The 12,551-nt window shown below is 39.1% G+C and overlaps 1 protein-coding gene across 11 annotated transcripts in view; it reads left to right on the forward strand.

Annotated features, from left to right (window-relative positions):
* The first annotated feature begins 2,042 nt into the window (after window positions 1-2,042).
* TUT7 (terminal uridylyl transferase 7) overlaps window positions 2,043-12,551 on the forward strand; it is a 59,736-nt gene continuing 49,227 nt past the window's right edge. For 3 of the 11 annotated variants that reach the window (XM_070248521.1, XM_070248528.1, XM_070248526.1), the window contains exons 1-6: window positions 2,043-2,220; window positions 3,362-3,912; window positions 8,589-8,770; window positions 9,089-9,205; window positions 9,705-9,882; window positions 11,459-11,547. In XM_070248521.1, the coding sequence (XP_070104622.1) occupies window positions 3,393-3,912; window positions 8,589-8,770; window positions 9,089-9,205; window positions 9,705-9,882; window positions 11,459-11,547 (1,086 nt within the window). In that variant the 5' untranslated portion in view covers window positions 2,043-2,220; window positions 3,362-3,392. Of the gene's footprint in view, window positions 2,973-3,361; window positions 3,913-8,588; window positions 8,771-9,088; window positions 9,206-9,704; window positions 9,883-11,458; window positions 11,548-12,551 lie in introns of all 11 variants that reach the window. The other 8 variants (XM_070248523.1, XM_070248530.1, XM_070248527.1 and 5 more) reach the window with 5 other exon arrangements.

Raw genomic sequence — 12,551 nt, forward strand, 5'->3', positions numbered from 1 at the left:
TGCAGCTGAGAAAGGGTTTATTCACAAGGCGGCCAAGCAAGGAGATGGCAGAACAAGTCTTAAATCCACCTTCCCAAAAATAAGGATTGGGGTATTTATGGGATAGAGGGGCAGGGTGGTCTGAAGTGTGGAATAGATGACTGGAGGTGAGAAGTGAGGTAACTGATGATCTGCATAGTCAAGCTTCATGCCAAGCTTAACCGGCCCGGACAGTCAACTAAAAACACAACCAAAGCAGCCGTTGCCATGGTGATCCAGGAGTCAGCAATGCTATGGATAGGGTGGGCTTTAGTAACGCATTCTCTAACTACTTTTGCAAAGAGACAACTGAGTACTGCTAAAGCAAGTTGACCCCCAGTCACTAGTGGAGAAATTGGCTGACAAAGCTAGGTTTACAACTCCTGCACTTCTGATTCTCCGCCCTACAGGAAAAAGAGCACTGGGTTTGTTAAAGGTTGACTTGTCAAGATGTACCACAACATTAAGCTTCTGGTTCAACATTAAGTTTCAAGAGAGAAGTCTCACTCTAACATATGGAACAGTGTTAAGGTCTTCTGAACCAGAGAGCCCCCAAATTTCCACTCCACGTTGTTGGAAATACATCTAGACCGTGAAGCAATTGCCACAAAGACTCTGAGAAGCTCACTATTCCCTCTGGTGACATCCAACGAAGGACCAAACCAAACTTTTCAACTGGATTTTATGGATCCCCATGACCAGTTTAAATTCCCATGACAGTATCATACGGATAGAAAGAGGTATATTATCTGTCAATATCTTTTGATTAATATTGCACCTTGTTTTAGAGAGCTTCATTTATCAAGATGAATCTTAAAAGCACATTTAGAATAGAAGTTAAGCTTTGGGAAACACATTGAAGAAAATGCAAATAAAAAATATTTTAAGCCCTTAAAAAGATTGCTCCTCCAAAACTTTTCCTAAACCAGTTCTTCTGTTCAGAATTACTCCACTGGGTGTGGCGACACTGCTGTCCCATAAGACATATAATCATGTATCACCACACTCCCTTTGGACTCTTTTAAAGGCCATTGTCTGCCTGTCAGATTATTAGCTTGATCCTCATGTATTTTAAAAACCAGAGCATCCGGATAAGGCATTAGACCAAAGCTGTACGAACGTGTTTTAAATTACCTTTAGTAGACACACTGGTTAAGAACAGACTCTGCCTCATTAGGGTTGGGATTTCAGAGGTGCCATTTACTTCGCCATAAACCCTATTTCCCCATCTTTTAGGCGGGGATAATGATACTTTCCTAGTGGAGCTGTCGTGAGGATTAAATGAGTAACGATTCGTAAAGCCCTCAGAACAGTGCCTGGCGATAGCCAGTTGTCACGTGTTCATTATTATTTTAAGACCAATACCCCACAGAATCTCATGGATTTAAATTGAAATGCTCTTAAAAAGCAGAGAATTCAAAACTGTCTCATTTTCTCAACGCTCCTTAATTTTTCAGTTGCTCGAGGCTTTCACTGCAGACAGCGAGGAAGGTAAAAGTCAAAAGAAAAAAAAAAGGAACCGCGGGTTGTTTTGCTAGTTCCCGGTGTGCATTCTTGGTTCAAAACTTCGAACAGGACCCTCCGTGGTCATCCTGTGAGACGACACATTCTTCAACACACACTTTTTTTTTTTTTACGTAAAATTAATCCGTACACAACCTAAGAAAAAAAAGCAGCGCGTTTCCCCTGACCACTCGGAGACCGGGGCGAACAGCCGACGCGGAGCGGCTGGCATTTCTAGCAGGTCTGTAACTTAGCCCTCACTCGGCCGTTCACTCACTCGCGTTCTCAAACAGCACGAGGCCTCCGGCCCGGGCTGGCCCTGCCCTGTGAGCCCCGGAAGCAGCCGGGGCAACACCGGGCCTCCCAGCCGCGGGCTCCGCGTCTCCCGCGGGGAGCGAGCGGCTGCCTCCCCAGAACCGCCCGGGCTCTCCAGGCCCAGGCGAGGCCAGCCCCGAGCCAGCGCGCCCGCCCCGACCCCACGCCCGACCCCGGCGGGGGCGCGCGGCGGCGGCGGCGGAAGTGGACGGGGAGGTGCGGCGCGCGTTTCCGGCGTGCGCGGCGGAGCGCTCGGGCGGGGGCACCGCCGCCTCCCAATCGCGCACAATGAGACAGCGCTGAGCGCCGGAAGTGGGGCCGAAGGAAAACACGGAGAGGGAGCCGGGCCGGGACAGGAAGAGGCGGGGGACCGCGGCGGAGGTGGTGAGTGCTCCGAAGCGCCTTCTCCCCGCGGCCCTCCCGGCCTCGCCTCGGGCATGGGTCTCCGGTGGGTGCCCCGGTCTGCAGAGTAGAGGGCGGGCCCGGCCCGGGAGATACGTTGGCTCCGTCCTCCGCCGGCCTCCTCGCCCCGGTTGCGAGGACCTGGGAGCCCCCAGGCCAGCGAGGACAGAGCTCTCGGGTTCGAGTCCGCTTCTTCACTTTGTGTCAGACCCTGCGGGGCAGGAAAGGAAGGGGTCTGGGTGGGGGCACTCGGCTGGGCCCCCTCGCCGGCCTGGGGGACCCCGGAACCCCATCGGGGAGGCAGGTCACTTCCTGCTTCCTGGTGCCTGCCTTGGCTTGGTGGCCAGGGGTGCAGAGACACCTCCTCTTTCTCCGCCGGCCCCGCACGGGGGAAACTGAGGCAGATCGGGGGTGGGGCAGTCAGATGGGGATCGAAGAGGGAGAATTGCTGTTCGTGTCAAAGCTAAAGTTGATTGAGGTTGGAGCATGGGGACTGGGGAGGTTAGCCGGAGTTGTCCCTTGGTCGGAAACCCAGCCCCTTTGGCTGAGCGGAGCTTTGGTCGGGAGCCCAGCCCCTCCGTAGCCCAAGCGATCGAAGCCTGTGTTCTGAACATCTGAACAGTGGTGGTGAGAGGAGCCGAGGCCCCGGGAGACGGAGAAGGGACGGAAAAGTGAAGTTGGAAGGAGGTGTTCCACGTTCGCAGAAAGTTTGTTACTTTGTATAGCACTTAAAAGTAATTGCCAACTTTTTTTTAAAAAAGACTAACAGTATAGGCTTGGGATGAGGTTTTTTTTTTTTGAAGAGACGCATTTTTGTTATGCAGTTAAAGTCATCCAACTTGGTATGAGTAACATTTGTTAAACTACATTTCTCTAGACTATAGGGAGCTTCCCTTATTCATAGACTTAATCTTCACGTTAAATAGTACTAATTTTCATGAAGAATATTATAGGACTACCCACCTAACTTCTGGTGTAATGCACTGGTTATTGGAAAGTAATGGAAATTAGGAAGAGTTTCTTACAGGCTTTTGAGCATCTGCGCAATAAATGGGTGGTATTTTGTATACTTGACATGTTTTCTTGTTATAATTTGACATTTCCCCAAAATGCCTTCTTTCAGGTACAAAGTAAGAAAATTGAAGTCAAAGACCATGGGAGATGCAGTGAAACCTTATTTTATGAAGCGTGCTAAAGACCGAGGGAATATAGATGATGAAGATTTCAGAAGGGGTCACCCCCAGCAAGATTATTTAACAATGGATGATTATGCTAAAGGCCACAGCGGTAAAATGGAAAAAGGCCTTCCAAAAAAAAAAATATCACCAGGAAACTATGGGAATACCCCCAGAAAAGGACCATATGCTGTTTCCAGCAATCCATATGCATTTAAAAACCCAATTTATAGTCAACCTGCTTGGATAAATGACAACCACAAAGATCAGAGTAAGAGATGGCTATCTGATGAACTTGCTGGTAATTCGGACAGTTGGAGAGAATTCAAACCTGGACCTAGAATTCCTATTATAAACCGACCAAGAAAAGACTTGTTTCAAGAAAGTGAAGATGGATATAGGTGGCAAGATGGAAGAGGCTGCAGAACTGTAAGACGATTATTTCATAAAGACCTGACAAGCCTAGAAACCATGTCAGAAATGGAAACAGGAAGCCCTGGTAATGTGTTCCAACTTGTCAAGTTACAACCCCGAAGTCAGCAATGTCTTTTCTCTTTCATCTGAATTTTATTATTTTCAGGAGTGCAGTTCCAGTTTTTCGTAGTTTCTGCTTATTTAATGTGATTATTTTAAGGGGTGTAATCATGATATTTGGGCAACTTCAACACATTGCGTATATGGGTCCCTTTAAAAGTGTACTTTGTCACAAGGCTCATTTTACTTTAGTCAACATATTTCCTGTTGGTGCTTTTTACAGAAGAGGGTGGTCATAATTCCCCTGGGGACTATCATATAATTTCTGAGTGGTGTATATATGTTTTCTAAATTATTGTCATTTTGTATTTGAATAAGGAACGTGTCCCTAACATAAATGACAGAATAAAGGTAAAAAAAAAAAAATCTTATTCGATGTAAAAACACAATATAGACTGCATATATCTCCTGCCACAGCAGGAGGTATGTTCTTTGGGGTGGAGCATTGATCCCCAGAGGAAAGTAGTCCAAGGTTTTTTCTCAAAAGCGAGCTTGGCCAGCAGGTTGAGAAACATTAAGTTTAGAAAATCAGAAATACAGTTAAAAGCTTTGCTTTTTAGTTCTAGTAAAACCAAAATCCATTCTAAGTGCCCTGTGTGCTTGATAATAATTGTCCCAAAGTGAGTATTCATACATTTGTCTAAAAGGTGAATGGTAGATTTTGTCCTTGTAGCAATGATTTCTATAAACAGGAAAATTATTTTTATCTAATGGACAACATTTACTGAAATGAAATAAAGTCATTATTTTGAAGGAAAAGATAAAACAATAATATTTAGTCCAAAAATGCAAATTATGCTTGGTAAATTATACTTGGAAAAATGGGCTTTTAAGTTTATTGGCTGTAAGCCTTTTTTAGTGGCCATATAGGATGGGTTGCAAACTAGCCAGCACTTTTCCAGTTTTTTTAATTTAAATGCATTTAAGGCCCCTTTCCTTTTTGTCATCTCACAGCAGCCAGTTATATTGTATATGTATTACTAGTAAGGCATTTGAATTTGTGACCTGGGCATTTAGAATACTTAATAGGGAAAATGTTGTTTTATCTTTAGAGGGTCTTATGAAAGTATTAAATGGAGGAAAAGGTGCTGTTTTATGTTTTTTAAGATAGGAAAAGCAAGAGAAAATGCTTTGTATCAAATAGCTGAAACAGAATGAGGTGTTATAAAGGAATTAAATAGGGAGAGAGAAAACCTTAGCTCCTAAATCTTTAAGCTAGAAAGAACTTGAAGGAATTGTCTGATGCAGTGCCGTGTCCTGATGTATCAAAAGTAGAATCACGATTTTACACGGCAGGCAGCTGTGGCTCAGAGGGGTTAAATTTATCCAGACTTATTTGTGCAGAGTGGTAGATGAGGAAGTGGAACTAAAATCATGTCCTGTGCTGCTCTGGCCATTAACTCAGCTTTGCTGGAGCTTGAATCTGACAGAGGGGAAACTGAACACATACTGATAATTTCTGGTGTTTTGATTTGTGTTTTTCTTTTTAAAAGTTTGTGTACATTTAAGTATTTCTGTATTACTGTGTCCAGGTGGGACATGGACATTTTAATTTAGTTACCAATAGTTAGTCTTTAAGAAAAGAAAGGATCTTGAGCAGCATTATAAAAAGAAAGATTTACAGATCAGAAGTTTGCAATCAGACAGATATTAAAAGGAACTGTTTACAGACCAAAACCTCTCATCTATATTCTTGTTTCATCTTAAAAGCAACTAAAGAATTGTTTTTGTGCATGTGAACAAGAAGTACATTTTTAATATTTTTTTTTCTCGAAGGCAATCCAAAAGCTCCCATGTTTTCTCTATATGAAATACAGGTGTGTCCTTTCACAATCACTAAATGAAGAATTGTTCAGCTTCTCTCCCTTGGGAAGTCTTCATAAGGGAAATATTAAGCTTTGATATAACATTGCTTACTACAGAGAGAAATTCAGTTTAAAGTATAAACTTGGCACTTCACTCAGAGGATCCTAAAAAGGATCTCATTTAAAAGGACCGAAATTTTCCTTGAATCAAAATTAGTCTTAATAAGGAAGGATCTTATTAAATGATGTGAGAAGACATAAAGAAAAACATCTTAGAGTTATCTTAGAGTTGTTTTTTAATACTAACTTCCTATTTTTAGTTCTACGTTATCACCCCTACTTCATCCCTGAAATATCCTTGATTGCCAATTTAATGTATTTGGGACAATGCCGTTAATGATCTTAGCTGGAAAACATCTACTCAAATACACATGTCTTTTGTGAATGGAGTAATGGACCATATGCAAATAAAATATGGGAAATTTGGAATACTGTATATAGAGAATTCATATTACAAAAATCCTGGGATGAGTCAAGTAACCTTCCTTTAAGTAATTATGGCTAGTTTTTAGCAGTACCCAGCTTTGCCTTCAGGATTCTCTCCAACGAGATTTTGACTGTTTTTCCCATGCACACCTGTGAAACTCAGTTCAGAAAGTTGTATTGCCTTGTCAGTTCTAGTCTATTCTAGATGTGAATGGGTATGCTACAAGAAGGGATTTTACTAAGTTCTTTTCGGTTCTTATATTGTTAGATAGAATCGTGAATTTCAGAATTTCATACATGCTTTGATCTTACTTCAAATCCCTTTACTTTGACTTAGTCATGTGTCTCTGAACAAATTACTTATTTTCTTGGACCGGCATTTTCCCAAGCTGTGCAATGGGGATAACATTAGCATCCACGACTGGATCACTGTAGGTATTACATGAGGCAATATACAGGTAGTGTTTGCCATGTACCTGTCGCATAATAAGATACTCAGTAATGGTAGCTGCCGTTACCATCATCATCAGACATAGTTTCTGCAGCCATCTACTGCTCTGTATAAAAACAGCAAGGAGTTATTTGTGCTCTTTGGAGGGAAATTGAAGTCACAAGAAAATGACGGCAAATATAGTTATATTGAGAAACCTTTGTGATCAAGAGAGAGGAGAGGTTAAAAAAACTTTGGTTCTGTATCAATTACTGTTTTGTGAACTAATACGGACTTTGCTAATGGGTTTTGCACATATTAGTGTAAATCACTAATGAGCATTTGCCTAGGTAAGGAACTTCTGTCATGAACACTGAAGTCACGCAGTTGTTTAGAGTACGTGATGATAAACAAATTAAATGAGAATACACACACCTCTAAGTGAAAAGAAGTGCTTATCTCAAAAGTTTGTGCACACCAAAAGTACTGCCCTTAAAAGATTGTGATAATTTAACTGGGAGTAAGGAGAATGTTAAAAAGCAAGTATTAAAGTAGCCTCGTTTTCTATTCAAGTGACTACTTACCTTTTAGTGCTTTGGTCCATTTTGATTGCTTTTTCTTGAAAAGACTGTATTTGTCCTTGTAGTTATTTATTATGTTCTACTTGCCACTCTTGTAGTATAGAAGCTGTTTGCAGAATTTCATTATATTCTTCTTACTGTAGTTTGAGCATAGTGCTTGCTGCTTTTCCTTTAGAGCTGTTGGCAATAGGTTTTTTTAAGTTAGATGTTCCCTGCCTCCCTTTTCTGACACAGAATTTGTTTCAATCAACTGCTTCATTGTAACTGCTGGACAAGTAATGAGTTCCACTGAAAACTTGACATAGGAATCGCCTCAGGCAGGCCGTTTCAGTAGGTTTATATTTTCAAAGATTAATTTTGGATAAGTCATTTTAAACTATTCAATCCATTTATCACAGTTTTATTGGGGAAATAAATTTTATATTAATCTTATGTGTTGGTGATAGCTTCATTTTCAGAACTTGATAGAAGTTAGCAAAGCTATTTAAAACAGTTTTTTGTAATTCAATTCAATCCCACAATCATCTTCAGTTTCGCAGGTTGAAAAGTTAAAAGTTAAAAAAAAGTAACAAATTTATTAGTAGAACAGCAGAGTTCATAAACAAATGGTTTAGTCTATATTTGTAGATAACTTTTATTTCAATGCTAATTGGTTTTTTTCTTTGAAATGTACTCAGTGTACAGGCCGTTCAAAGAAGCTAAAATGAAAGTAAAGATAAAATGAAAAATAGCTGTCCTCAGTAAACAAACTTTTGCCTTGGACTTCTTGCTATTAATGTGGAGCGAGGGCCCAATTATGTGAAGGCTCAATTTACAACTAAATGATGGATTTTCCCTCCAGATGATAGTGTTGTTGATTTCTGAGTTCTCTGGAGGTGTATTGTTGTCTTTACCCTATTGAGCTTGTCCACTTATAAAAAAATGAAAGCAAGTGTAGATAGTTTCATTAGAATAACGGGTATACTAGAATATATTAGATGCATGTGTATTATGATGTATTAGGTATATTGGAATTACACAGAGGATCATTTTTACTGTTGCTTGAGTATGCTAAGCAGGATACCAGGAAGAGATAATTATAAAATCATACTGTATGATTGAAGTAGAATTCTTTTTAAGTTTTCCAAAAAGATGATTTCTGTGGGTTGATGTATCCAGATGAGGTGCTTTCTGAGTATTCAAGCATTTGATCCATGGAAGAGCTGTACCTTTCCGTCTGCTCTGTATTCACATGTCATTCAGATGTCACATGGTTTCATTATGAAATATATAAGTTCTGCTTGTTACTCAGGAGTGATATTATTCAATATCGGCATTGATATTTCCCCCCTAACTTAAGAAAACAAGAAGCAGAGGTCCAGACCTAGGAAGCCACGGAGGACCAGAAATGAGGAAAATGAGCAGGACGGAGACCTGGAAGGCCCTGTGATCGATGAATCTGCGCTTTCGACCAAGGAGCTCCTGGGCTTACAGCAGGCCGAGGAGCGGCTGAAGAGAGACTGCATTGACAGGCTGAAAAGGGTAACATCTTCCTACATATTTATTTGTTAATGAGAATTCTTATTTTGGTTTAAACTTTGGTAGTAATTGAGAATAATGTTCTTTCATAAATTAGGTATCCTACTTTGGTTATTAGTATTTAAACACTACAAGTTAAAAATGATAGTTTGATTTAATAGAGTTACTTAAATTAAAATGACTATTAGGGTAGTGATAAAGAGTGACAGTAATATATTAACAGTTTTAAAAGTGAAGGGGAAATCATCTTCTGGCTAATTTTTGTTTACGTGCGTTTTTGAAGATACATATGTCTGTCTCTTAAATCTCCTCAAATTATAGAAGCCAAGAAACTACCCTACAGCAAAGTACACCTGCAAACTTTGTGATGTTTTAATTGAATCCATTGCATTTGCCCATAAGCATATCAAAGAGAAGAGGCACAAGAAAAATATTAAGGTAAGTTTAATGTAAGCCAAACAAGTATGTTTACTTGTCAGTTGTTATTACTTGTCATCTTTGTGACTTTCTTCTCCTTAAGGCTATAATATTAAGAACTTTAATACTTATATTATTGAATTTATTTTGGCCAATTTACTTTGTCCTGGTCAGTTATGTTTTGCTGGTCAGTCTTGTGAATTTCCTTGAGAAAAGTATCAGGATAAATGAAGTCATCGATAGGACCTAGGGATATGTCCTTATGCCAGTAATAATAAAGCAAGTGATTTGTGGTTGCTGTTTTTATTGCACTTTCTCCTTATTTTTGCCTTCCTTCCGTTATCACTGTTATGTGCATAAAGAAGTGTGTTTATGTTTGATAAGATGAAGACTAACACAGCTAAGGCAAGAGGGAGGGTTAAGAAAAATATTCAGAATATTCTACAGGGTGTTGTCTCAGTGAACAGCCGAAGGTAAAAATGGTGTGAGTCATTTTTAATCTCAATATTGATCTTAAAAGGAGAAGCAGGAGGAAGAGTTGCTCACTACGTTACCCCCGCCTACACCCTCCCAGATAAATGCAGTTGGTATTGCCATTGAGAAAGTGGTGCAGGAGTTTGGCTTACACAATGAGAACTTGGAACAGAGACTAGAAATTAAACGTATCATGGAAAATGTGTTCCAACACAAGTTACCAGGTATTTTCTAGATTTGTTTTTCTATTTAGTTACCTAAAAGTACCTCATCCATTTGTCCTGCCAGTCAGAATTTTCACCTAATAGAAATTGATTTGCTACATCCTGAAGCTCTTAATTTTGTGTGTGTTTTGGCTTTTCCAGGCTTCCCCCAAGGTAACAAAGACTTCTACGTGCATTGTCGTTAAACCTGTCTTTCTTAGGAATTTCATTTTGTGCATGTACTTTAAGTTAAGTGCCCGATATTATTGGGGCACTATGGGACTCTGTGTGTATATTTATTTACCTTTCTACCTGTTTAAATTGAGACAATATTTTGAGTTAAAAAAAGAGAAGTATCCTAGAGTCAGTTTCAGGTTATCTGTGTCCAAAATAGGTTCTGTTTAACCACACTTAACAGAATTGCAGCATCTCAAATGAGCTTTGAAAACAAATTTTGAATAGATTTTGTGTACTGTTGAATTGATTTTCCAAGTTATGTCTGTGGAGTCATGGAAAACTATTTTTTAGAAAGCTCCGCAAGTAATTCTGATCCACAGCTAGGGTTGGAATCACTTTTTAAGTTTATCACTGTATCACCCATGCAACTACTTGTTCTACTGAAAGATCATTCATACAGGATATCACTCATATATACTTTATAAAAATAAAGGATGAGAGTCTGCTCATTTCATTAATAGATCTCTCATTCTTGATGTTGTACACAAGTTCCTAAAAAGTCATTTGTAATTTCAGTGATCTTTGCTATAGAGATCCATCGTCAAATTGAATGTGCTTTGTCATGGAAAACTGTTAAAACCCAAAGAAATCACTTGACTTAACAAACCTAAAAAAAAAGAATACCCAAGTCACCTGATGAGAAGGGATAATTTTTTGGCACAATAGTAGTAAAACGTTGGGGGAAAAAATGCCGTTAATAAATATAGGCAATACATACACACACACATCTTCCTCTGAAGAGTGGATCACTTGCGGCCTAGCATTCTAAATTATATCAGTGATGTTATAATCATTTTTCAAAAGTTTTCCTGGAGGGATTAGGTTATGTTAAATCCTTTTTGTTCATAATGTAATGAGTATTCATATTGAAAAGTAACTTTATGCTGAAGGACATTTTTATGATTATTATTTTACTGGAACGTCTTTATAGTAAACTATGCCTGTGTGTGCTTTCTAAAAGGTGAAATGTGTGCATTAACTCTTTAGTATACTATCAAGTTTATAAATGTAAAACAAACTTTAGGTATCCCTTTTCAGTTTGCACATTTGGAAAATCACTGCAAATGGTATTTTCTACCAAAAATGTGAAATTATAGTGTAGGAATTTTTTTAACATGTTTTGCAACTGACGTGAAAGGAGCGACTCTTAAGCTAAATGGCAGTAAGGGCAGCCGTCCCTGTTAAATAAAGTGAGGGTAAGAGCAGAGTCGCCTGTTCCTGTCTTTCCATGATGCCAGACTTGAAAACTCTTTTGCTGTTGTGTAGCTTTAGTTGATGGTTCCGTTTCTGAAATAGCAGTGTTTTGTTATAACTTAGAAAAATTTTACTTTATTAATGACTTTTATTTAATTTTTTTTAGATTGTTCTCTGAGATTATATGGGTCATCCTGTAGCAGATTGGGTTTCAAAAATTCAGATGTAAACATTGACATTCAATTCCCAGCCATTGTAAGTACAAAACGAAATGCTTGAATTTTCAATGTAGTATGGAAATTCTTTTTTTCAAGTGTGAGCTACATGTGAATATATTTTAGATATTTGAAGACAGTTTAAGTGTAATAGTGGCAACTTTTTTTTCTAAAATTTCTGTTTTTATGTTCTTCTGCCTGCCTTCAATTTTAGAGCATTTCTTTTAATACTCTACAGATTTTCATACTTACTTCACTCTACAGATCTTTCATGCTTACTTCAAACACTGGTTTTCTAACCATGTGAATCTAACGGGGCTATTTAGGTTCTGTTAATTTGAAAAGATTAAATTATCTTGGTAAAGTCAACTTTCCAATGGCGGGAAAGCATTTCAGATTTTAAACAGTGTAGACATGTAGACATTTATGACCTGAAAACTTAATTCGCTCCTCAGTGTCCTCTCTTATACAGCTACTTTGTTAAAATAATTATACCTTTAAAGAACCACACCTAACCTAGATTTCTGGTTTAAGCATGATTCAGAAGCACATTGATGAGTCAGAATTTTAAAACTGGAAGGCACTTTAGTAGATTATCCATTTATCTACTGGTGGTTCCCACAGGCCAGCTTGCAGGTAGTTTATACCTATTTACCTGGGTTGCTGGTTGAAAATACAGATTCCTGGGCTCCAGCCCCGGATGTTCTATTTGGCAGCCAGTCATTCCTTGCCATTCCTGACTGCTGTAGCTACATGGTCAGCTGACCAATAGATTTTGCTATTCTTTTAACCTTAAATTTTGAGTAGTAATTTACAAGCATAGCAGTTATTTTGATCTCATGCCATTCATTCATTTAGCAAATATTCTCTGAGTCCCTGTCATATGCCAGGCACTGTACTAGATTCTAGAGGACAAGACAGGAACTCATACCTAGTGAAGGAGATATGTACATGTATATAATTAATTATAATGAGAGCTATGCATGGAAACAAGGTTCTGTGGCAGAAAACAACAAGAGATGCACAGATACAGGAGTCATGAAA

This window comes from Equus caballus, chromosome 23 (genome assembly GCF_041296265.1).
Source record: "Equus caballus isolate H_3958 breed thoroughbred chromosome 23, TB-T2T, whole genome shotgun sequence".
Lineage (NCBI taxonomy): Eukaryota > Metazoa > Chordata > Mammalia > Perissodactyla > Equidae > Equus > Equus caballus.